The sequence below is a fragment of the Hemicordylus capensis genome, chromosome 4 (genome assembly GCF_027244095.1).
Source record: "Hemicordylus capensis ecotype Gifberg chromosome 4, rHemCap1.1.pri, whole genome shotgun sequence".
NCBI lineage: Eukaryota > Metazoa > Chordata > Lepidosauria > Squamata > Cordylidae > Hemicordylus > Hemicordylus capensis.
Window position 1 is genome coordinate 118,168,234 of NC_069660.1, and position 26,107 is coordinate 118,194,340.

At 41.6% G+C, this 26,107-nt stretch overlaps 1 protein-coding gene across 6 annotated transcripts in view; it reads left to right on the forward strand.

Annotated features, from left to right (window-relative positions):
• PRKACB (protein kinase cAMP-activated catalytic subunit beta) overlaps positions 1 to 24,400 on the forward strand; it is a 120,492-nt gene extending 96,092 nt beyond the window's left edge. For all 6 annotated transcript variants that reach the window (XM_053243209.1, XM_053243208.1, XM_053243212.1 and 3 more), the window contains exons 4-10: positions 6,345 to 6,443; positions 11,385 to 11,467; positions 12,616 to 12,742; positions 13,251 to 13,346; positions 16,639 to 16,761; positions 18,314 to 18,478; positions 21,538 to 24,400. In XM_053243209.1, coding sequence (XP_053099184.1) covers positions 6,345 to 6,443; positions 11,385 to 11,467; positions 12,616 to 12,742; positions 13,251 to 13,346; positions 16,639 to 16,761; positions 18,314 to 18,478; positions 21,538 to 21,663 — 819 coding nt within the window. In that variant the 3' untranslated portion in view covers positions 21,664 to 24,400. The remainder of the gene's footprint in view (positions 1 to 6,344; positions 6,444 to 11,384; positions 11,468 to 12,615; positions 12,743 to 13,250; positions 13,347 to 16,638; positions 16,762 to 18,313; positions 18,479 to 21,537) is intronic.
• Positions 24,401 to 26,107: the final 1,707 nt, after the last annotated feature.

The window sequence follows — 26,107 nt, forward strand, 5'->3', positions numbered from 1 at the left end:
TTAGTTGCTTAATGCAGTACAATGTTCAATTTAATTTTCAGTATGATTATTATTTTGAGTTAATTGAGTAGAATTTACAAGCATAGGTAGGGACTATTTTTTAAAGGGTGAAAATAAGGAGCAAGGACTACTTGAGTGTTTTGCTTGCCTGCTTAATCACGATGCAGAAAACTGAGATTAATTGGCACAAAGAAAAAAGCCTGTGTATGATCTTGTGTAAGTTTCAATGATGAGATAGAGGGGAGAGGAAAAAGGGTTTTGTGAAGGTGGTTGTTCATGCTGGCCAGTGAATTGCTGTGAAATGAATACCTTACTTATATGTTACACCTTAGTTTAAAGAATATTCATACGGATCTCTCTCTCTCTCTCTCTCTCTCTCTCTCTCTCTCTCTCTCACCCACACTCTCTCTCACCCACTCTCTCTCTCTCTCTCTCTCTCTCTCTCTCTCACTCCTCATTCAGTTCTGGACATGTAAAGGTAAAGTGTGCTATTGAGTTGGTGTCTACTCCTGGTGACCACAGAGGACAGAGCCATGTGGTTGTCTTAGGCAGAATACAGGAGGGGTTTACCATTGCCATCTCCCGTGCAGTATGATATTATGCCTTTCAGCATCTTCCATGTAGCATATGTATAAAGGGGTGTAGTGGTTAGAGTGCTGGATTAGGACCAGGGAGACCCGAGTTCAAATCCCCATTCAGCCATGATACTAGCTGGGTGACTCTGGGCCAGTCACTTCTCTCTCAGCCTAACCTACTTGACAAGGTTGTTGTGAAAGAGAAACTCAAGTATGTAGTACACCGCTCTGGGCTCCTTGGAGGAAGAGCAGGATATAAATGTAATAATAATCTGTAAGGGACAGAGGAGCCATGCAATTTCATAATCCCATGAGAAATGAACCTGTTCTTCTATATGCCATAAATAATATAACTTGAGAGGCAGATACTTATCTCTTCTCAGCTATCCTGGAGACCTTACTTCTTGTAAAGTCAGAGCCAGAGGTGAGGGGCTGGAGGTGAGATATAATGTTTTTGTGTGCCACACTGTGCATGGCACATTATTTGCGTGTAGGAACACAGGAAGATAGGAAGCTGCCATATACTGAATCAGACCATTGGTCTATCTAGCTCAGTATTGTCTTCACAGACTGGCAGCAGCTTCTCCAAGGTTGCAGGCAGGAATCTCTCTCAGCCCTATCTTTGGAGAAGCCAGGGAGGGAACTTGAAACCACCTGCTTTTCCCAGAGCAGCTTAATCCCCTGAGGGGAATCTCTTCCAGTGCTCACACATCAAGTGTCCCATTCATATGCAACCAGGGCGGAGCTTACTTAGCTAAGGGGACAAGTACCGTGTTTCCCCGAAAATAAGACAGTGTCTTATATTAATTTTAGCCCCCAAAAATGCACTAGGGCAATTAGCGGTACATCAGAAATTACTGCTAGGTCTAACTTTCAGGGTAGGTCTTACTTTCGGGGAAACAGGGTATTGCTTGCCAGCACAAGACCAGCTCTCCTCCTATTGTATCAGTTTGAATCTGTAACTGACATTTCCATCAGTTCCCCCTAATTGTCCTTTCAAGTGGCAATCACAGAAGCTGATGACAAAGGTGTGCTATCCCTTTAAATGCCACAGGCCTTGGATGGTTCTAAGCCAGGCCTGCCTTCTGACAGCTGGGATGGATTCTTCAGCCTTGAATTTTTCAAACAGGCTTGGCTGCTGTTCCCTGATGGCTTGCTTGAATTCTTGCAGTCCTCAATCTGGTCTATCTATCTATCTATCTATCTATTTATTTATTTATTTATTTATTTGATTTATATACCGCCCTTCCAAAATGGCTCATGGGTAGCCATTCCCCAGGTCATCAGTATCTAGCCAGCAATGACTCTCTTCCCTGAAAGGGAACAGGCACCTTAGCTCTTTGCCTGCTCTGACTCCATCTTCAGCCTTCTTCCTAAGACTTCTGTCCCATACAGTATCTTCCACCCAATCTGCCTGAAACCCACTAGGACCGGGGAGACCCGAGTTCAAATCCCCATTCAGCCATGAGACTTGCTGGGTGACTCTGGGCCAGTCACTTCTCTCTCAGCCTAACCTACTTCACAGGGTTGTTGTGAGGAGAAACCTAAGTATGTAGTATACCACTCTGGGCTCCTTGGAGGAAGAGCGGGATATAAATGCAAAATAATAAAATAATAATAATAATAATAATAATTATATTATATACAATGTTATGTACATAATTACATAAAATCTTTGTGTATTAAATTTTGAATACATACTAATTGTATTTTGAATTTTTATTCTTCACGATAACTAAGGGCGCTCAACAGAGTGTTGCATCTGGGCGCCAGATCCCCTAGAGCCAGCCCTGTTCATAAGCACATGACTGTGCTACAATTTGTACCACCAATATTCTTCTTTAAAAAGTTGTAAACCCACTATAAACAACTCAGTCCTTACTTAGAAGCAGTAATACTTGTGCAAAAACCATTTTCTTTTAATCTTCTCAATTAACTCTTCCTGCTGTGAAATGTTAGAATGGAACTACGCGTTTATATTTAAAAAAAAAATAGGCACATCAATGATTTTAGCTTGTTAATAGTAGGGAGCATATTTTTGTTAACAGAAACAAACAATTATGTGTGGAAAATAGCCATATGTTGATACAAGGTTAACTCTCTGTGTAGCCAAACCATTTCCACATTCTTGACACTGTTAATCACTTATTTTCCTTTCACAAGCATTCTGTATTTCTTCACTTAACTTACATCAGGATCAGCACTGGATAAGAACTCAATGTATATTTAGTTTGGTATTTAATATAGTCTAGCAGCTACAAGTTGGCAAATTAGCACTCCACAAGTTAGGTGTAATTTAGGAAGACTTATTGTATTAGTACTATCTAAATTACTTGAAAATTCACAATGATTGAAAATATTTCTGGTTTAGGGAAAAAATGATCCAATCATGTGGTGTGGGTGTTTACTATGGAATAGATGCTACACTGGGAAAGGGTCTCATTCGCTGGAAAAGACCTACATGATCAGATCCTGCCTGCATGAGACACCAAAATGTTCCTCTAGCTGGATGGGAGCTGTTTATACAACTGGGAGAACATCTAAAGGCCACCACAGCACCTCACCTTCTTAAACAATTGTATGCTTTCTCCAATGGGTTACTGTGCCATCCACACTAAGGCAGTAGCAAACAGTAAGCCGATCAGAAGCTGCCTTATACAGAATCAGACGATTCATCCATCTAGCTCAGTATTGTCTACACAGACTGGCAGCGGCTTCTCCAAGATTGCAGGCAAGAGTATCTCTCAGCCCCATCTTGGAGATGCCAGTGAGGGAATTTGGAACCTTCTGCATGGAAGCAGGCAGGTGCTCTTCCCGAGGGGCCGCATCCCCCAAGGGGGATATCTTAGTGCTCACACAGAGTCTCCGATTCAAACCAGGGTTGACCTGCTTAGCAAAGGAGAGTCAATTCATGCTTGCCACTTCTAGACCAGGTCTCTTGCTGCCACTAGACACAGCACTGCTGTGGTGGGGGTGAAGGCAGGAGAATACAGCTTTAAATAGAGGCAAACATACCCACCACCAACATAGGAAGCTGCCATATACTGAATCACACCATTGGTCTATCTAGTTCAGTATTGTCTTCACAGACTGGCAGCGGTTTCTCCAAGGTTGCAGGCAGGAATCTCTCTCAGCCCTATCTTGGAGAAGCCAGGGAGGGAATTTGGAACCTTCTGCTCTTCCCAGAGCAGCTTCATCCCCTGAGGGGAATATCATGCAGTGCTCACACATCAAGTCTCCCATTCATATGCAACCAGGAAGGACCCTGCTTAGCTAAGGGGACAAGTCATGCTTGCTACCACAAGAGCAGATCTCCTCTCACCACTTCCTAGTATGTTCTACGGGGCCTTGTTGCCCGCTTCAGCATCCCATGCAGAGGCTGCCCTGCCCCCTCCTGCTCAGTTGGCCTCCATGTGTAAGTAAAGGTGTTAAAACTAGTGTTTTAGTAGGGCTGTCCAGTCATGGTAGCTTGACAGGTATGCTTTCCATTCTGTTGTGGCAGCCCACTGCACCCTCAGTCAGGCATTATTGAACAGAGGCCCACACCAACAGCAGAGAGCCCTGACAGTCAAAAACACCAACTGAGCTCCCTGTTGGTGCAGAACTCCTTCAGAATTCAGAGTCCTTTTGGGCCTGATAGGACCTGCCCTTGATCCACCTTCTTGCACCTTCTCCCACTCTCTCTTCCTCCCCACTTCTTACCCAGGACTGCATAGGGATTAGGAGACAGGCTTCATATCATCCTCTTTGCTCCCTATGGGGAGCACTCAACCAAGCAGCCTCGTAGCCACTCACCTTGCAGCTTCTATTTTTAAAAGACCCCCCCCCCCCCCCCGCTTTGAATTAGGTGGTGTTGCGCTGTTGGGTCGGTTTCAATTTCTGGAAACCACAGAGCCATATGGTTTTCTTGGTAGAATACAGGAGTGGTTTACCATTGCCTTCTCTCACATGGTATGAGATTATGTCTTTCAGCACCTTCCTATATCGCTGCTGCCCGATATAGGAGTTTCCCATAGTCTGGGGAAAACACTAGCGGGGATTCGAACCAACAGCCTCCTGCTCTCTTGGCAGGTTACTTCCCCACTGTGCCATTAGGTGTAGGTTCCCCAAAATGTGGGAGGGATTCTGGGACTCATAGCCTTTTTTTAAAGGGATGCAGCCATGTAGTTTAAAAAATAAAAATTAAAAAAAATCCACAGTCCCCTACAAGTCTTGGAGGCCTAAACCTAATTTGAAGGGGAAAGTTTATATTAAAAACAGAAGCCACAAGATTAGAGGCCAGGAAGCTGGCTGGTTGAGTGCTCCCTATAAGGAGTGAAGAGAATGGTGTGACTCCTGTCTCCTGGCATCTACTTTATTCCAGGTAAGGAGGAGAGGGTGGAGAAAGGCAACGAGCGTCTGACAGGGTTTCGGCCTGACAAAGCCAACAAAACTGTTGCGGGGGAGGCATGTCATTCCCTCCCAACAGTTCCCTCATTGGCTCGGAATCCAACATTTCTGTCAGTGCATGGGCCTACTGTTCAGAGCTTCCTCCACCAACACTGCCCACTTTTTATAATTTAAGTTATGAATATAATTTTATAATCTAAATAAATTATGTCACTTTAATGTCCCTTAGAATGTAATGAGATATGGTATTCTGGAAATACAACTCGCTTTGCTGGTCTGACTGCTTTTGGAAATTTTGGGGGCTGTCTACCTCATAAGGAAAATTTGTGCACTGGCAAATATAATTTATCAATAGAAATGTTCACATGCAACAGTTCTTCCTGATAATTATAGCAATGACTGACAAAGTATCATTATTTCATATGGCCGATGGGCTGGCAACAGAAAATGCAAAAGGCACCAACAACATGGCAACTAAAAAGGAAATATCAAGTAACTTCTGGCATTTGTTTGGAAGTTTTAAAATCTTAACTTGGAAAATTCAGCTGGGTTTGCTTCCTATTATCCTGCTGCTAATACAGGCACTACTATGACAATGTGACAATTATTTCATACTAAGTGTCCTTAATTTCTGTACCAGCAATTGAAACCTCATTTTCCAAGTTGTGTTGACTGTTGGGTTTAAGCTAATAAACTGAAGTTGTCTTGCCCAAATTAATAGTATCTGGCAATACTTGATTCCAGTGTTCTCCCACAGTTCTTGCCACAGCATAAGGATAAACACGATGGGGAAGCGAGGACTATAAAATTGACTTGAAAGTACTCTCCTAAGGTACATGAAAAAGTGATGTAGACACATATACTGCTCCATGTGGCAGTTTCTGAAAGTTACTTGGTAGTCAAAGATGTGCTAACTTTTGCTGGATGACTTGAAGCAGCTCCATATTGCAAATGGAGCAAGAGCTTGTGGTGACGGGCAGCAGCATTCGCATTTCTGAAAGGAGTTTTTCTAACATCAAAACATTTGCATGAAATGAACTGGCCACCTTGTAATAGCTGTGTGGCACACAAACCACCTTGGTTAGAACAATCTGTAATGTTTGAGAGCAGACAGGCAAGTGATGGAATAAGTGTAAAGGCTAATGAACCATTTTCTAAAATCAGTGGGAGAAATTGCTATAAGTAAATAAAGTAAAGTTAGTCCTACAGCACACACTGCTGTATAAATGTGGGTACACTGAAAGCTATATGCGGAACTTGCCACCATCCTTTAGAATGTTTGCTCTGTTGTTCCTCTTTTTTGCATAGCGAACAATGTGACGTTTCAATTATTTTTTTCTTTAGACAAAGAATGTAAATTTTTCAAATATTTGTTCCCAGGTGGTTAAACTAAAGCAAATAGAACACACTTTGAATGAAAAGAGAATATTACAAGCAGTGAACTTTCCTTTCCTTGTGAGACTGGAGTATTCTTTTAAGGTAAATATTGAATAGAAAGTAATGTTACTTGATGATTCCAGTGTAACTTTCTGTCTTTTAGTCCCAGTGAGCCCTGCCTTTTCATAGCAAAACTTGACAAATCAAGGCAAAAATTATTTTAGACCCTAGTTGATGAAACCAGAGGTTCTATGCAGGGGTGGCTCCCACATAAGGCATAATGGGGTGGCAGCCCTAGATGACACCTTCCCACAGGAGTGGCGATTGTGGGTACCCCCTACCCTCCTCCTGTAGGTGTCCCCTAGCCTGCCTGCTGCTGCCCCCAGCTCCTTTATGTTCTCTCTGTTTGGTTTTCTGCTGTTGCCTACTTGCTCCGCCCCTGCTGCCAGGGCTGTCGTCTTCTCCCTTACTGGGCCACCTTGCTTTCCATGCCTGCCACCGCTTGAAATTGGAGAGTAGTGGCAGCAGTTGTTGAATCGTATGGCGGCCTCTCTTAGTTGCCTCCTGCACTCAGCAGATTGATCACATTCTCTCCCCCTCACACTTCCACCAACTTACTTCTCCATCTTGTCTGCTCCCCAAATGGAGAAAATGTGGTGGAAGTGGGTGCAGGGAGAGAGTACATGAGTGATCAAGTTGCTGGAGCTAGGACAGAAGCGGCAACAAGGATAACTCCTTTCATTGCTGCTTCTGTCCTAGCTACAGTAACTTGATCAGATATGCCCTTTTTCTTTCCACTTCCAGCAAACTTGTCCACTTTGTCTGCTCCATTTTGGGAGAAGTGTGCTGTGGAGGGTGGGGGAGAGAACACAATCAAGCTGATGAGCATAGCGGGACAATGAAGAGAGGCTGCTGCTCCATTCAAGAAGCCCTGTCTTTGCTGCCACCACCCTCCAATGTCGAGCCACAGCATGCCCAAAAGGTGAGGCAGCCCGGCAAGGGAAAGAGGGTGGGGCTGGAGAAATTGACTAATTGCTTTAAGCCTCAAATGCCAAAGCTCTGGCTGTATGCTTGACTGTCCTCCAGTAGATCAAAAGAGGATACACAGGAAGCTCTGTGTAAGCTGTAAGAGAGCTAAAGGAATGATCCTAGGGAAGCACAAAGCAGGCAAATCTCAGTTCCCCTCATAATTCTGTGGACACGCACATACACACCCCTTGTGCTGGAATGAGTTGCCAAAAGTGGTGGTTCCTTCTATAGCAACTTCCTGAACTTACTTCAAAGAAACTGGTCTCAAACATTGTTCCCAATGGCATACACTTGGGTCAGTTCTTTCCTTGCTTGCACCTAGCTTTTGGATATGCCCATCCTCCAGGTTTTGGAAAGTACTTGATGAAGCTTGTGCCTGGAGGTGGAGTCTCTCTCCTCATTTCCCTCCAGGCTTCTTGCTTTTATCATGAACAGGTAGGCCCCTACTAGTGCCACTCTGAGATTGGTGAGGCTGGGAAAGGAATCTTTTAGACAGGACTGCTTTTCCGAGCATTGGAAAGATCAATTTGAGTCATGGGAAGATCCTCCTTGAACTCCTGTCACAAAAACACCAGAACCCATTTGAACTGGAGCTTGTTTCCTGCCGCTCAATCCTCAACTCCCTCTGCCCTTTCCCAACCTTGTCAAGAGCCTTTGCAAAGAATGAATAAATGCTTTCTATCTTCCATACCACTGCTTCTGCAATGTTCACTTTCCAGAAGACCTTATGCAACATCTTTGCACCTTCATTGCAGATGCCCCTGTTGCTATCCTGACATCTAAAACCCTCTTCCCTTCAGAATTAATGAGACTGTTCTCACGCACAGCCTAACTCAGGCTAGGGATGCCCAGCCTGACTCAGGCTGCACATGAGAATCACCAGGATCAGGCCCAGTCCAGTCAGGCCAGCACCACCTAGCCTGGCTAGCTGAAGTTTAGGGAGTGAGTACTCCATAAACCTGGGCTGTTTGCAGCCCAGCCGCACACAGAGGCACCCTCTTGGGGAGTCCCCCAATGCATTGTGTGTGTCATGATGGCCGGGACGAATTCCAGCCTCAGATTGATCTGCACTGCACGGAGCTTGGCTGATCGTGTAGGAGCAATTAACAATAATCTGGGGGGGGGAGGCAATGTTTGGGAAGCCTCCCCCATGCCTGCTTAGTTGGTCATATGAATGGCCCCCTTGAGTTGCTGGCAAATCAAGAGAGTTGAAGCTGCTCTCTGCAGAGGAATTGACACTTCAACCATGGCTTTGAAGCCTCCTCCACTGCTTGCTTGCTTGCTTCATTGTTTGTTGAAAAAGTCCCTGGGCAGTTCACAATATAAAACCATTAAAACAAATTAAAATACAATAAAAACTCTAAAACCAAAGCTATGAAACTATAAACTAAAAGCCTAACTAAACAGGTATGTTGTTAGGTCCTCCTAAAAGAGAAAATGAAACCCTAATTTCATTAGGAAGCGCGTTCCAGAGTCCTGGGGCAACTCTAGAAAAGGCCCAGTTTCAAGTCACCACCAATCAAGCCGGTGGCAACTGCAACTGGGCCTCCCCAGATGATCTTAACAGGCAGTGGGATTGATGGAAGAAGGTGTTCTCTTAAGTATCTTGGACCCAAGCCTTGTAGGGCTTTATAGTTAATAACCAGAACTTTGTATTTCACCAGGAAACTTATTGGCAGCCAGTTAAATTCTTTTAAAATGGGTGTAATATGATCTCTTCAGGCAACCCTGGAGACCAACCTGGCCAGTAGTAACTGCAGTTTCTGAACTGCGTACAAAGGCAGCCCAATGTAGAGCGTATTGCAGAAGTCAAGTTTGGATGTTACCAGCATATGCACCACTGTTTTAAGGTCATTTATCTCCAGAAATGGACGTAGCTGGCGAATCAGCCAAAGCTGATAGAAGACACTCCTGGTCAGTGCCCCAACCTGAGAAATCAGGAAGAGGTTTGGGTCCAGAAGTACTCCCAGACTCCTTACCTGCTCTTTCCAGTGGAGTGCAGCCCCATCTAGAACAGGCAGATCTAAACCACTTCCTAAGTCTCGACCTCCCACAATGAATACCTCCGTCTTGCTTGGATTCAGCCTCAGTTGGTTCTCTCTCATCCAGCCCATTACTGCATCCAGGCAGGCATTTAGGGAAGTTAGGCCATTTCCTGATGAAGTTGACACGGAGAAATACATTTGGGTGTCATCAGCATACCGATAATGCCCTCCACTAAATCCCCTGATGATCTCTCCCAGCGGTTTCATGTAGATGCAGAGAGCATTGGAGACAGTATGTAGCCTTGCAGGACACCACAACGGAGCTCTTGTTTTGAAGAGCAACAATCTCCAAGTGACACCATCCAGAACCTACCCAAGAAGTAGGAGCAAAACCACTGCAAAGCCATGCCTCCCACTCCCATCCCCTTCAGGCATCCCAGAAGGATACCATGGCCGATGGTATCGAAAGCCTCAGAGAGATCCAAACTGACCAATAGAGTCACACTCCCCCATTAGTTTCTAAATGGAGATCATTCAACAGGCCGACCAAGGCCATTTCAACCCCATAGCCCACCCAAAAGCCCGTTTGAAATGGGTCCAGATGATTAGTATTTAGTACTAGTATTTGCAAGGGCACCTTTATCTTGGTAAATGTGATGTTAGAAATGTGATCTTGTCCAATTCTCCAGTCCCCAGCAGCCTTACAAAGCATCAGTGAATTGCCAGAGCCCTCCTACATTGCTAGAGGTTGCGCTGTTTCACCTGTCATGGGGTATTTTGCGTCTACTTCACAGTTGCAAGTAAAAACAGAAGGGCACTTCCCATCTTGAATTTCAAGCATGTGAATGAACTCTTGGGCAAACATGAATTTTGAATAGAACCCTTGAGTCAGTTCTGTCCCCTCTCGGGTAGGGGAGCACCTGACCTCTATTGATCCTGCAAAGACCTATGTTGGGAGACATTAAAAATGCAGCTTGTCCAACTTGGGTCTCATCTGCAGTTTCTGGTCAAGCTTCTGAGGATAATGCCTTCATTAGAAATTTCACTCTGCTATGGGCATTCTTCCTACACTTCCAGCTATAAATAATCAGACTCCTGGGGGTGGCTTCTCACAGACACTGCTAAATAGATGTTTTTGCTTTCTTTAAGGGAGGCTTTGGGTGATGTGTTCTCCAAAGGATACTGCACCCCTGGAAGGAGCTGGCTTTATGGGGATTGTTGGCAGTAGGATTCCTACCCTGGGATTCTGCTTTTCAACATCTTCAAGCTAGCTGCTCTCTTGTTCTTAGCGGTGAAATGGGAATTTTTTACTGACTTGCAATTTTCTGTTCCTCTCAAGGGAAGAAGGGCAACTAGGCTTACTTTCTATATTGCTGATTTTTCCTCTGGCATTTACTCTTCCTGTTTAATTGGTAGTTTTGAGAGGGGAAGAGTTTAATGAATGAGGTTTTCTCTCACCCTCAATCTGCTCTGTTAGGCTTGCCCATTATCTGTCTGTCCATTTCTGTGTGTATCCCTTTCTCTTCTTAGAGGAATTTGTTTCTCATTTTTCTTCCTTTGGAATCATTTATTTATTTGTTGCAATTTCTTATTGCAATCACCTCTTCCGGTTGCGGATTGCAGTTTGCTTTCTATATCTCCATTTCTGTTTGCTTTTCGTGAAATTGCTATGTTTTTGTGTGTCATGATATTTCATGTTTTGGCTATCATATCTGAGGAAATGAGGAGAGAGACTCTCCTTTTTTTGGATATAAGACTGAGACTGCCTTCCCAATTCCCAAAGAGGGGCCTATCTGCAAGCTTGCTGCCCTCGAGAAGAACAGAAATTCACAGAATTCCAGAATTTCTGTTTTAATTAGTGGTCAGATATGAATGTTTCCTGTCTGATTCTGCTAACTTCTCATGTCATGTCTTAAAGAATGTGAGTAATTAGGAATGTCAGAGATTTTTTAAATTTCCATACATCAGAAGTACTTTGATTTTTCTTAAGCATTCCTAATCCTAGTGAACATTCTTCACTTTCCTTTAGGACAATTCTAATTTATACATGGTTATGGAATATGTTCCTGGGGGTGAAATGTTTTCGCATCTAAGAAGAATTGGAAGGTTCAGGTAAGATGGAACAAAGCAATTACCTTTATAAAATCTGTGCCACCACTTTGAAATTATCTTGAGGGGTAGTGTGGAGATGCAGTGATAGCTTCAGAAGTTTAGCAGGTATTTGGTAAGCGATCTTTACTTAGTATATAAATTTGAAAAGCTTGTGAATGGCTTTGAAAAACAGTTTATCCTTCAGTATTTTTAGCAGTATATAAATTTAAAATAGTTTCATATGATGTAACAATAGCTACAGATATACAACTACTACTTGTATACCACTTTTTAATGAAAAATTTCTCAGAGAGGTTTACATAGAGAATAGATGATGAATTAATATCCTTTGATTCAGCTTACAAACTTTTTGTGAAAAAACAAATTTTTTTGAAGTCATTCTGGAACAACTTCACAGATCTTGGTGCTGTGGCATAGTTCATTCTTTAGTATCATTCAATCAACTTTATTACGGTCAAAGACCAGCATAGGTAATAACACCTAATAGATAATAGAGTCATATTGAAAGTTGCTACAGCACAGATTCATAAAGGCATATAACTATCAAAGAATATAAAAATGCCTAAAAAGTAGAAAATATTTAAAATAAGCTTTTATACTAAAGGGTAAAAGCAAGATAGCTTAAAAAAATAAGGGAAGACAGCTAATTGATAAAACTAATAAGACAACTAACTAGTATAAGCAGTATAGTGCAATCTGTGTAAAAATTGGTCTATAGGGAAATACAACTGTAATGGGATGACCAGTAAATATATAAGTATATATAACTATCTATGAGTTAAAAGCATCTAAGAACGTAAAGGTACTTAAAAGGACATGTTAGGATGTACTATAAGGTAAACTGGTCAGTAGTTAAAATCACAGGTTATGGGCTGGCAGTCAGAGTCTGATGGATTTTGCATGCTGCCGCGCAGAACCTAGCAGCATTGTACGTGAAGGTTTGCTTTTCATCCAAGAGCAGCATCTTAGTATAGACTTATCTGGGGTGGCCGGGGTATCTTTATAAAATGGGCAAGAAAAGAGTACGTGTTCAGTGGTTTCCACCTCCCCAGAGGCACAGGGGCAAAGCCTTTCCGTAAGTATACCTGTTGTATTTCTATGTTGATGAAAACTGTTGTTTAAGAGCCGAATATTTCCATTTATTGCAGTGAACCACATGCACGATTTTATGCAGCTCAGATAGTGCTAACGTTTGAGTACCTCCATTCACTAGACCTCATCTACAGAGATCTAAAACCTGAAAATCTTTTAATTGACCAACAAGGATATATCCAGGTATGACACAGACAAGGATTTACATATGAAGCTTCATTCTTTTCACTTAGAAACATGGGGTGCTTAAATGTTTGCATTGTTAAAAATAGATGTTGCAGAATTAATTCTTAACCTGTTGTGACCTATAAACCAAAGAGGATTTTGAAAGTCGATCAAAGTTGGTTTATATTTTCAGCTTATTCTAATGAAAGGCTTACAGGTAATGGACAAAATTATTACAAACATCATTTATTTTCAAGCATTAGCATGTTATGCTTGGTCTTCTTTGCCATCTCCCCCATGGCTTCTAATATCAGGCAGATTACCTGTCATGACTGCATTCTTGACTGAAAAGATATCTAAAATGGAATGAAAAATGTTTTGAGTTGGGCATAAGACGTGGACTGCTTTTGTGGCTGAAAACGTTGAGATCTATTCATAATGTTCAAGTCATTGCTGGGAGTGGTGGGACAGGAAGCACTTAAAAAGTAAAGGCTGTATAATGTGATGACATTCTTTCTGCTTCTAGGTCACAGATTTTGGGTTTGCAAAAAGAGTAAAAGGCAGAACCTGGACGTTATGTGGGACTCCAGAATATCTGGCACCTGAAATAATTCTTAGCAAGGTATAAGTCCGCACTATCTTTTAGATAAAGCTAAAGGTCAGGCTGCAAGCTCATTTTTCTTGACTAAGGCAACATTTAAGAACTGGAGAGAAGCAGTCTTAAACCTACCAGTGCAGCCACATGCACGGTGTGTGTGTGTGTGTGTGTGTGTGTGTGTGTGTGTGTGTGTCCCAGGTTCAAATCCAGCCTCAGCCACGACACTCATAGAGTGACTCTCTCAACCTCCCACGGGGTTGTTGTGCAAATAAATGAGAAATCACACCACACTGAGCTCCTCCTTGGAGGAAGAAATATCCCCTCCATCCCATAAGGCAATGCCACGACATCTCTTCCCCCCCCCCCGACCTGGCCCACTTTCCTCAATGCAACTCTGGAGGTTCCCAGCTTCACTCTTCCTTTTTTTCTGGTCTCCAGACCGGCCTCCCTTAGCACCCTCTACTCTCAGCCAAGCACTAGACACTTCTGTGCCTTCCTTTTTCAGTTGCCACCCCACTCCTCTTCTACGCACACTGGGCCCAGCACCTTCTTGCCTGCAGTAGGACATGGCTGGGGTGACCAGAGAGCGTGTTGCTCACTCCACTATGCCAAATGGCCTGCACAACGACCCTTCCCCTTGTCCCCAACAGCTGGCAGGCAGAGTTGAATGCACAATCCCTTGCGGAACCTCTCACCCCCACAGCGCACGAAGGACCCAAAATAGAAGCCCAGAAGTTGTCTGAAGGCCTCTCTCATGCATAACGAAGCATGCAAGAGATTGAAAATCACCGCTGCACAATCAGCAAACTCCTTGGAACCCACAGGAAAACAAAAACCCACAAAGCTTTACAGAGCCCGTTATTCACAACCGGACTACATATCCCAGTAGGCTTTACATCAGACTTTGTTCACACACACTCCACTCACCCAGCAGCTGTGCTTGTTTGTCTCCCCCAACTGCTCGCCTGTTTGGCCCCCCTCACCCACTCGCCCAGCAGCTGCGCCTGTTGCCCCTCGCCCGTTACTCCCGCACCTGCTCATTGCTCATCCCTCTACCCGCTTGCCCGTTCTCCGCCCGCTTGCCCAGCAGGTGCGTGCAAACTCTCTAGTTTTCCCTGTCTACCCCCTCCCATCTTAAATTCGTTCTCCGCCCCCAACCCCAGTTCATTCTCCCTCAGTGGCCATTCACCACTTGTCCTCCCCTCCCGCCCTGGCTTCTTCTACTTCTCCTCCCTAGCCAGCTGAGGCACTTTTTCTCCCCGCCAGCTGGCCTGGCCACCACTTTCTTTCCCGGCCGGCCTGGCCACTATTTTCTTTCCCCTGCCCGTCCCCATCGATATTCGGCAGCTCTCCAAACTCTTGTGAGAGCTGCCACGCATGGGATTAGCGATGGGTAGGTTTAAGAGAATTTTTTTTATTTATATTTGTGTGTGTGTGTGTGTGTGTGTTTCACTATGCTAAATAAAGAGTATTAAGAAAGGAATGTGAAAGTCTTAAATACAGAATGCATGTGTGGAAGCAAATTCAGCTGAAACGAATGGGATTTAACTTCCATGTTAAATGCCATGGGAATTAGGATGCAGTGTTCCCTCTAACAGGGATTCCCAGATGTTGCTGATGACAACTCCCAGAATCCCCAAGCAAAAGCCATTGCAGCTGGGGGTTCTGGGAGTTGTAGTCAACAACATCTGGGAATCCCTGTTAGAGGGAGCACTGTTAGGATTATATAATTATTTGTCAGATACTATTTTTTTGTTGAAACAGTCACAACAGCTTTTTGCAAATCAATGTACAGAAGCAGCAAAATATTTCTAAATATCCTAGATTGTATCACCTTTAAATCTCAGAAATTTTTCTCTAGATAACAATAGTGTTAATTTCTAACACTTACCTATAGATAACAATAGTGTGTAGTGGGTATAGCTATTAAGTAGAGTAATAAGTGTTTGTTTATATGGAGGCCAGAAGGAAGCTTCAAAAACTAATACACGCGCTGCACAGAGTTCATCTCTAAAAGGGGTTAGGAAATTGCTCAGATAAGCATGGAGGAAGATGAAAGGAAGGGGTTCCTGATTTAAAAGCAGTGCATGGAGGGTAAAGTTGGATGGTTTTTAGCAAAATATGCTATCACAGTTTTATTAATAGGATATAGTTGCATCATCCAAAGACAGTACATTCTGATAGGGGTGTGCACAAACCGGTCCACAATGAACTGGGCCAGTTCAATGGTTCAGTTATGAACTGGACTAGCCTCCAGAAGAGGCAGTTCAGCCCGCAATTGAACCTGACTAAGCCCAGTCCATTGCGGACCAGTTTGATACATTTCGGCGGTCTGAGGAGCTATGCTTGTAATGGGAAATCTGGTGAGGATTCCCCTTTACAAGCAAAGGGAAATTCTGCCTTTAAAAGGCTTCTAAGGGTAGCTCGGGGGCGGGGGGCGGGTGGAAAGGGGGCACCTTTAAAAATAATACTTACCTCACCAGATTCCCTTTACAAGCATAGCCCCTCATACTGGTTCAATTGAATGGACTGGATGGTTGGTTTGTCAGAACTGGTTTGTGGACTGGCAGTTCAATTTGAATTCAGTCCATATTCAAACTGAACTGCAAAAATTGGTCCGTGCACACCCCAATGTTCTGACACTTTAAATTGTATCTCAATTCAGCACTGATCTGTTAAAGATAAAACCTCAGTTTCATCTGTGAAACATTGACTTAGTGCCTGCAAATTACTTCAGATGGAATTTAAATTTCTGGAACCACAGTCAACAATACTGACATAAATAAACCAAGGTTCTGACTATCAGGCAGATTCATATACTTATATATTTGAGTTGAGTATCTGAAGAAGCTGAGGGCTATCAGGGCAAGTACAATATAGCAAATATATTAAAACTTTGGCTGGCCCCATGTTAAGTTTAACCAGTTAACCTAAAACAGTTATGTAAATAAAGCACTGCATTGGGTAAATAAAAGTCCCATGGAAATAAAGTTTTGATTCTGAACACTCGAGTCAAGATAGTGAAGAAGGGTGGAGTTAGCAGAGCCTCTAACTTAGGCTCTGCTGAAATAAGAGCCTCCCCATCTCTTACAACTTTTAAAAGGGCAGTCAAGACGGATTTGTTCACCCAGGCTTTTAATTAGATGTTGTTTTAATTGTGTTTTAATAGTATTAACTTTTTAAATTTTAATTGTTGAAATGTGTCAATCTTTTTATTGGTTGTTTTTATTGTTTTGTAAACCACCCAGAGAACTTGTGTTTGAGGTGGTATAAAAATATGTTAAATAAATAAACAATTGTACTTCCCTTTTACAAGGGCTACAACAAAGCAGTGGACTGGTGGGCCTTAGGAGTATTAATTTATGAAATGGCAGCTGGATATCCTCCATTCTTTGCAGATCAGCCAATCCAGATTTATGAAAAAATTGTTTCTGGAAAGGTAAGCAAGGCCTGCTGTTATCTCTCCAACAACTTAGATGTTTTCATCACAGGTTCATCACATCAAAGAGAAGCTTTTTGCCTGAGGAAAACTGATCATAGTGGAGGAAGAGTGGTTTTCACTACTGTCCCCTGCCTCTGCAAGTGCTGTTTGCCTTCCAAAAAGTATGTCCCCTGAGGGTTGAGGGACATATATATATTTTTGGAAGGCTGAACACTTGTGGTAGGGAGAGCAGCAAAATCACTCCCCATGACACTGTCTGGGTGAAGAGCAGCCTCTCTGCATGAGGATGCAGCTCTGAATGTCAGCCAGTAAAAGAATATTCTCTCCGACCCACCCCACTTTAAAGTAAGTCTGCAGTCGTCATGGGCAGTGGACATTTTGGCATATCACAATTGTTACTTTTGTTCCATTCAAATGACTGAAGGCAGTTTATGACATTGGTATAGAATTAAATCTTTCTTATTTCTATACAAACAAGCTTTTTCAGATACCATCTTATCAAATTTATTTCCCATTTATAGCCAATATGTCAATAACTGTCTAAACTGCATTATACTTCTGTGTGTGTGTGAGTGAGTGAGTGTGTGTTTGCATTCCGCAGAATTAGAGGTATATTAGCAATTATGTACAGGAATAGAATGGAATAGTGTCTCCTTTCTTGAACTTAGCATTGTCTTGCTACCAAGTAGAGAACAGGAAGCTGAAACATGCCCTTCATAATGTTCCTTATGGTCACCAGTCTGTCTTCGCATCTTTCACATACTGAGGACATGCAAAGTTTAATGTACAAATACTTTGCTTTATATCTTTAATAACAGTAAAGAATACCCTCCACACCCTGGTTGTCCTGTGAACATGTGAAGTTATGAATATCCTAAAACTGGCTGAGAATAATGAAAATGGGCAGGATTTATAGCAGAGAAAAGTATTACTAATTCACTAGCAAGCATTATGTCCAATTCAGATGTAATATATCTGATTTGGTCACTAAATAGTTGATACTGATTTGTTAACGAGTTGTAATTTGAACAAACCAGTTGTCTGTATTTTGGTGAAATGGGAAACTGCAGTCTGTTCCAAACAGTAGGTGGAAGCTTTAAATTTCTGCCCCTGTACAAACAAGGAAAGTGTGTACAAGGATCACATGTGCTTGTGCACATTACACTAAATCCTGGTTTAGGGTTGCAACTGAACCTTACTGTCTTGGCCAAAAATCTATTGATCAATGCCAGAAGTTAGTTAGCAAAAAAGTAAAAAATGAATCACTGGAACTTTTTTTACCCTGCATTTTGTGTATGAACAAGAAAAGAATTGAGTCAATTATATCAGTTTTTATATTTCAGTAAAAAAAAATTAAATTAAAAAATGGCTTATATGCAACAAAGACTAGAAGTACATTGTAGTACTCATGTAGCAGTTGCTGAAAGTAGAAAACTCTGTCTCCTGCTGATCTTCTATTACAATTTATTTCCAAAATATAAATTCTGTTTTCAAAGAGGAAATAAAGATTATGTAACATGGTAGTAAATGCATTGGATATGTTTTGTAGGTACGGTTCCCATCACATTTCAGTTCAGACCTTAAGGATCTACTAAGAAACTTACTCCAAGTAGACTTGACCAAACGATATGGAAATCTCAAGAATGGTGTCAATGACATAAAAAATCACAAATGGTTTGCAACTACAGATTGGATTGCCATTTATCAGAGAAAGGTACATTTTTCTCAGTTACATTTAGTACATTTGGTGATTTTAAAATCTGAATATGAAGGGCTTTTTTAAAAGGCCTTTTGGCCTTGGAATTGTGAGGTAACAAAATATTCTTCTTGGACATCGGCTATGTTTCCTTGAAACCTTGATCTACATGCTAGTTTCTGAACTTTCCTCCCCTTTCTCCCCCTTCAAAATGATTACTACCTCTTCATTACCCCTGGCCCCAAATTGCTATTACAGTTCATCCAGCCTATTTATTTATTTATTTGTTGTTTGTTTGTTTGTTTATTAATTAACTTAATTAATTAATTAAATTTCTATACCGCCCAAAATGCAAATTCTCTCGGCGGTTTACAAAACAATAAAAACAGCCAATAAAAGATTAAAACATTTCAGCAATTAAAATTAAAAGTTAAAACTATTAAAGTCTAGTTAAAAATCTCTACACTGTCTGCTTGGAGCTAATGCTCCAAATATGTGGCAGTCTTGTATTCTTCCTTGCACAAGAAAAGCAACAGAAGGAAATGCCATTCCCCACTTCCGGGTTCCGCGTTGAGTGGGGGCCGGGGTTGTGCGCCCAGCACCATGGACAGACATGGAGGCTGCCATTTTGCCTCCCCTTCACATGACACTGGCCGGCCAAATGGGGAGGATGTGCCTGCATAAGCGGCAGGCCTGTCCATTCCCCATCTGGAAGTAACCCCCACATATCTGTGCATGAGCATGACATGCACACGCATGTGGGTTACTTCCGGACCGAGGAGGGGGTGGCAGGGAGGTATTCTGTCACCCCGGTGGACCAGTTTTACAGAGCCCACCGGTGGGGGAAACATGGGATGGGGGAGTGCATCCTCTTTTGTCCTTAAAGTTATCCCCCCACCTTCGAACTGCCAGGTGTTCGGACCTGTTCAGAGGCCCGTAAAAGGGCCTCCAAACAGGTTCATGCACATCCCCACTTCAGGGTTTTGTGGGCCATTGGGTTGGGATTGGCCCCTACTCAGAGGGTGGTTTGGCTCACTGGCTCAGACTGTTGTGGCTGGGGTTGGGGTGGGTTAGGCTTCCCTCCCCTCAGCAAGGAAAAGCCCATGGTGAGAGAATGCCAGGACTTGGTGCCTGGCTGAATCGGCATCTGGTCCTTTGCCTAGTGTGGCAGCAATCGTCCTTATGAGGCTGACCCACATCTGTGGTGTACCTGCACTCTGGTTAGTTAAATTCCTTGTTGCAAGTTTTATGTATATTAATAATCAATCAGGTAGCCCTAGTTACTCCAATTACGCATCCTGTCTTTATTGGGACCTGGGGTCTAGACAAGTCTTCTAAATTATTCCAACTTTTACAAAAGCATGATAAGTGGACCTCTAGTTTGTTCTGTGTTTTGGGGCGTTGAATCAGAACAAAAATTCTTGAAACCTATGCTTTCTCCCTGTTGTAATTGATTCCAGAATTTTAACTAAGACATTTATTTCCATCTATTATTCCACACCAAAAAGGTTTTGTATATGCAATGGGGGAGGGATTGCTTTTGCTAATCACCTTCTTCCTTATGCAGCCCTCTCTAGTTCCTGAAAATATGTCCCTGAGGGTTGTGGGACTTTCAAGAGGCACAGTGGCCTGCAGAACTAATAGAAATTTATCATTGCAATTTGATCATATCAGTGAAATTTGCTGCTGCACTGCACAACATGTTTTTCAGCGTGCACAATATTAGTCTGGATTTCAGCCACAATTATTGTAGCATTTATCTCTGAAATTCTATTACTTGACCTGTATTACTTATATTCTGTATGTTAATCATCTTTTATGGTGATTTGATGGGCTTATTTTTAACTTTTTTGCCTATGTTTTAGACTCTAGAGACACATAGGCCTGTTCTCCCACACAAACATTTTCAAAAGTCAAAGCTCAAACCTAACAATAGTTTATAAAAAGAAGCTGCTTGTTTAGTTAAGCAGCATGACAGTACAGTAGTAGTTATAACAGTAATGTATTAATTACCAAAAGACAGGCTACGATTAAAACCTTGGTGTGTTCTTTTATTTTGAAGAGACTGCTTAAGCAAATGTGCAATATAGAATGGTAATCTTCACATCCTCATTTTAAAATATCCATTTAATAACAACTTTTGTGAAGTGAGTTTTTTGTTCTTTAGTTGTTTCTCCCCCTGCTCATAATACCTCTTTTAATACTGGGGGGAAAGGGTGTTGATTCTTTACTATTCTAATACTTTGGGCAGTTTAAAAGTTTTTGAGATGATGATAGCAAATGGCTTACAAGCTCAGTTGAAATATCTTTCAAGCTCAGTTGGAATATATGTTTAGTGTAGCCGGAGGCGCTCTTACCCCTGGACTTCAGGGCCAAAGTCCAGGGCCTTCACACCCCCTGGGGGCCCTGGATGGTGTGGCTTGTGCCCCCAAGAACCTACATGTTAAAAAATGATGCCCAACTTGCAGTGGGGGGCTCTCCAAAGGGCTTTAGGTCCAGGCTCCAAAATTACCTAGGTGCACCTTTGAGTGTAGCAGAGTGGGGAGCAGTATACCTAGCTTCTTTTTATCTCTTTCCCCTCCCCACAACCAGCCACTTATCAGAGCCAATTAGGTTTCTCCACCTCCATGGGTTTTTCCAGCCTCCAGGAGGGCTTGGACCAGCAGTATATGTGACAACACTTGTCAGGCTCTCTTTATATAGTACTGGCTATGTGCTTTTAAATTTGGCCTTTCTAAAATTACAGGCTCCAGTTCTTCATAGATCGGAGTTTTTCATCTTTCTAAGGGTAGAATAAGACCTGTTTCAGGCTTTGTTCACCAATGAAGCTTTATACAATTTTGCTGTGCTTTTGCAGTTCCATTAAGTTTCTCTGTTCACAAATGGGTTGTGATACTTCATAAGAGAAATTCACACCATCTCTCTCCTGAATTCATCCATTTCCATAAGGACTTTCCCCCTTGTATTTAGAGCATGGGTTTATCAGATGAAAATGATGGGGGTTTAGTGTTTTGCAGATTGGTTGGTTTTTTAAGATGGAAGAACTACAACTTTCCGTATTTGTATTTCACATACAGGTAGAAGCTCCATTCATACCAAAGTGTAGAGGCCCTGGAGATACAAGCAACTTTGATGACTATGAGGAAGAAGATATTCGTGTGTCTCTAACAGAGAAATGTGCAAAAGAATTTGCTGATTTTTAGTACTTGCTGGAGGATAAGTGGACATCAGGGCTCATATTGGGATCTTTGCACTCTGTTAACTCATGAGGTGGAGCTGAGACCATCATATGTCAAAACAATTACCTAGTTACTTCATTCCACAAAACTGACTGAGGTCTTTATTGCCATCTTCCATGTGTGCAGTTTGCACCAACCCTTATAACTAGGCACAAGTAAGCAAGCACGGTTAGTGCTATAACACAGAATATAGACCACTTTTCCTACTTATCTTCTGGATTCTGTCATTACTTCTTGTGTTCTGTGTATTATTCCTTTCCCCTCCCCCTCTCAAAAAGAAGTAGCCTTTCACTCAAGAACGCTTCATTTTATTTTGAATAATGTATTTGTGTGAATGAAACTGAAGATGTTCTGGCTAGTATGGCTTAGACCGAAGTGAAAGATAAGTGTTGCTTCTAGTCTGTGCCAGCCAATCCTTCTGTGTCTGTCTTGTGTCTGAAGCTACAGTTCATAGGTTTTTGTTTTGTTTTTGTTTTTTTGTAGCTCAGACTAAGTCTAGCCAACATCATTAGCGTTTTTGAAGGTAGTATTTATCGCCATTTGAGTGTATGCTCTTAAACACATCTTCCTGAAGACTGACCAAACTTAGCTAGTATCAAAATTGGACAGCTTGTGTAGGGTACAGTAGCTAGACCCCGTGCCTTGGTTTTCTACATACTGGCAGTTCTTCTCCCTGCCTCATACTTCTCCTTCCTTCCCTAGGCAGTAGATAAATATGCCATAAGCATACTGTGCCATAAGAAGCACAGTCTAAGTAAACAGGAACAATTCTATCCAGCCTAGGCTTTGGACCATATTTAACTTAGTTTAATTACCAACATTTCAAGGAGTAGCTATTTAAATAGGGGTTTTTTTAACACCTTAAAACCTGAAACACTTAAAAGATTTGGTCAGTATTGTCAGAAACTGGGACTGATTTTTAGTAATTTCAATGTTGGGGCTCCTGAAGTATTTCACATTTCAACCCTTTTTTATTGAAAGGGGGAAAACATCATTCTTCTTTTTTTAAATCTCTTTAGCTATGAGAATAAATGGTTTAGCAAATTGAAAATTTAGTGTTAAAATATTGATGCATTGCTAGATATGCATATACCTGGTATTTCTGTTAGCTGTGAAGAATAAAAGAAGTAAATGCCAAGTTTTTATTCTGGTATACTATATTAGTAAATCAGGGATGGAGTGCTGCTCCAATCATGGTTCCTATCAGCAGCACTTCATTCACATAGAAAAGAGACAAAGTTTAAAACTGCCACCATCCATGGTGTGGTGTCTTCATTTCTAACATACTTTTCTTTTAATAAAATAGAATGTAAGGTCACACAGATAATTGTTTGGGTTGTTTAAGTTTTGCATCTCACCAACTGACTTAAAGGGTATTGCTGCCATGTGCTAGCTTTGAGCACTTTTACACACACTTATTTCAGTGTTTGTTAACGAACAGTGGCTCGGCACACCACCTTGTGCTTTTAAAATTAAGCATACAACTTTTTCGTTGGGACACCCAATTTCTGGTTTATCTCAGTGGCCTATCAAATCAGTGTATTCAAAATAAACTAGGCTCATGTTTTATGATCAATTTACATGCATACAAGGATGATGTGTTTGTTTTTTTAAGAACTGATCTAGATAGCTCTTTAGTTTATGATGTTCTGTAGAATGCAGATGCAGATGAGACCATTGGCATTGCTTCCTTTTTAATCTCTGACACTCCTTTAAGAAAAACCTCTGTAGACATTTTACAGCCTGAAATGGGATGTATCAAACAACATTCTGTGTGTCTTTTTAAGTTAAGCAATTTTGCACAACATCATCAGGAGTCTGTCTGCCATCTCTGTCCACTCCATCTATGTATGCACAAGGCAAGCATACAATACTTTGCAGTAGCAAATTTTATGTAATAAATATATTGTCACATTAATAAATTTAAAGAAATTATTTGTATGAGAAATGTTAAGATCTTTTGTATTTCATTTAGACTGAGGACATGCTGTTGTATGCTAGCTGTATACGATAAATTCTACAGTAATGTTGTTTATGGACTTTAAAAGATTTTAATAAATGCTGGAGATCACCAATTTGATTTTGTTATGAATTCTAGCCATTACTTTGATCTGATAATACCACACAAGAGATTTGTCTTCTGTAACATATGTTGAAAGACTTCACTCTGGATGTCCATTATGGAATGCAAGGGACAGATTCCAGCATGTCCAAGATTTCAACTCTAGGTGGACATTGATTTTTTTTTTTTTGAAGTACCCTTATAATTCTATATTATTTATGCTTATTTAAGTATTATGATGTGTAAAAAATAAATCCTATGATGGTAAAAGTAAATTCTAAGATGGAGTAATAGACTGGAAATAAAGGAGGTTGGGATGAAAGATAGGGAGGTTGCCATATACAATTTTGGCAGTGTATAACTTAGCCCTATCATTTTAAACACACAAAATAAAAACCACAAATATCATGATGCCTGTATTTGATTTCAAAAGTTCTCTCCACCATAAGAAATACTGTATCTTTGACAGTAAAGACTTGTTAATTTGACACAATTGAGGGGAAAGTGTTGGACTGTATGGTATCTTTTAATTGTACTCTAGTTGTATGTAACTCATTTTCAACATAAAGGATTGTATCTCATTAAGTAAATTGCTTCTTTTATTTTCTTGTCAGCTGCATTAAAACCCTTATTTTTAAATCCTTTAAGTTTTGTTGGTTTCTTTACAACTAGTTAGCTTGCTACAGTTGTGTAAAATGAAAAAGTTGATATTCAAAACTACAAATTAAGTTATGCACATTCTGCCTAATGACTGTGCTGCTTCTTTCTAACCCAAGATGCTAGTGTATGCATTCTGTTTTCCTAGAAGACCCCAATAAACTGTGCCATGTAGGAAAGTTGTGAAAAGGAAACTGCACATGCCTCAAAACAGGCTGGTTTAAACCTGCTTTGTGTGTGAAACAGTAGTGTGATAGCTGCTTGAAAAACAGCTATGGATTTGCAGATTAGATAGTAAGTCTGTGCCTGGACTGTGTTACTTCAGACTGCAGGTGGAGGCCTAACATAATAGAATCCTTTACACGCCCAATTCCTATTCATAGAAAATGAACTTTTCAGGAGAAGGCTAGGTTAGAACATTCTCCACTACATCTTGTTTTGCTATATGCAAGGCATTCTTTTGCATGGAGGAGTATGTGAATCCCGCATCTACAGCCTGATGTGTTAGTGATACAGTCTGGACACAGGGTTATGGTCTTGGCTGCTGCTGAGAACTAGCCTATTAGGATAAAGACTGGCTATGGAGAATAAATTTTGTAGGCTTGTAACCTGCATTAGGCCAATGTGTTAGATTTTAAGTAAACTGGCCCTTTTTGATGCAGAATGAATATAGAAACAATGTTGAGTGCCTTTGTGTGCATTAGTGCTGTTTAAAAGCCCTGATCAGTGGGCAAGTCTCAGATTATTCTCTGCTATGCTTCTGTTCCTCCTGGATTACATACAAGCTCAAAAGGCGGTTTCTGTGCCTTGCTGGATGCTGTTCATGAATGCATCTAGGGATACCAGGAAGAAGATACTGGGCCACAAAGTAAAGATTAATTTAGATGACATACCCATATCCTTTTTATGTTGTGTGCTAAGCCTTGGCACACATGTGAGCACATGCAAGATATAATGGGGACAGGTCATAGGAACATAGGAAACTGCCATATACTGAGTCTGACCATTGGTCTATCTAGCTCAGTATTGTCTTCACAGACTGGCAGTGGCTTCTCCAAGGTTGCAGGCAGGAATCTCTCTCAGCCCTATCTTGGAGAAGCCAGGGAGGGAACTTGAAACCTTCTGCTCTTCCCAGAGCAGCTTCATCTCCTGAGGGGAATATCTTGCAGTGCTCACACATCAAGTCTCTCATTCATATGCAAGTAGGACAGACCCTGCTTAGCTATGGGGGCAAGTCATGCTTGCTACCACAAGACCTCCTCTCCTCTCCTCTCCTTTCCATGCTACCAATAGGTCTGATGTGACCAAGTCAAAACTTGTACATCTGTATTTACAATTCAGTTTGTGACTTAGGAATCTAATATTCCAAAAGCCTGAGAGTTGAGAAATATTCCCTTTTCAGAAGTATCTGTCCCTATTTGTACCCACTATGTTTGCTGTTTATCAGCATATCCTACTAATCCATCTCATCAGAGATTAATTTCACATAAACAGTCTATGAATATGAGGCAGTGAGAAGAGGGTGCCTTGGTCATATCCAAGTCTTCTATACACCAAATAAAACTGCATTGCCATTTATCCTGTAAGCTCTATCCTGAGGTTTGCAATGTGAGAGAAATTTACCTCATTACATAGTCTGAGATGGGTTTTTAGAGTTGTGCTTGTGGTCTCCAGTGTGCCCACCTCACC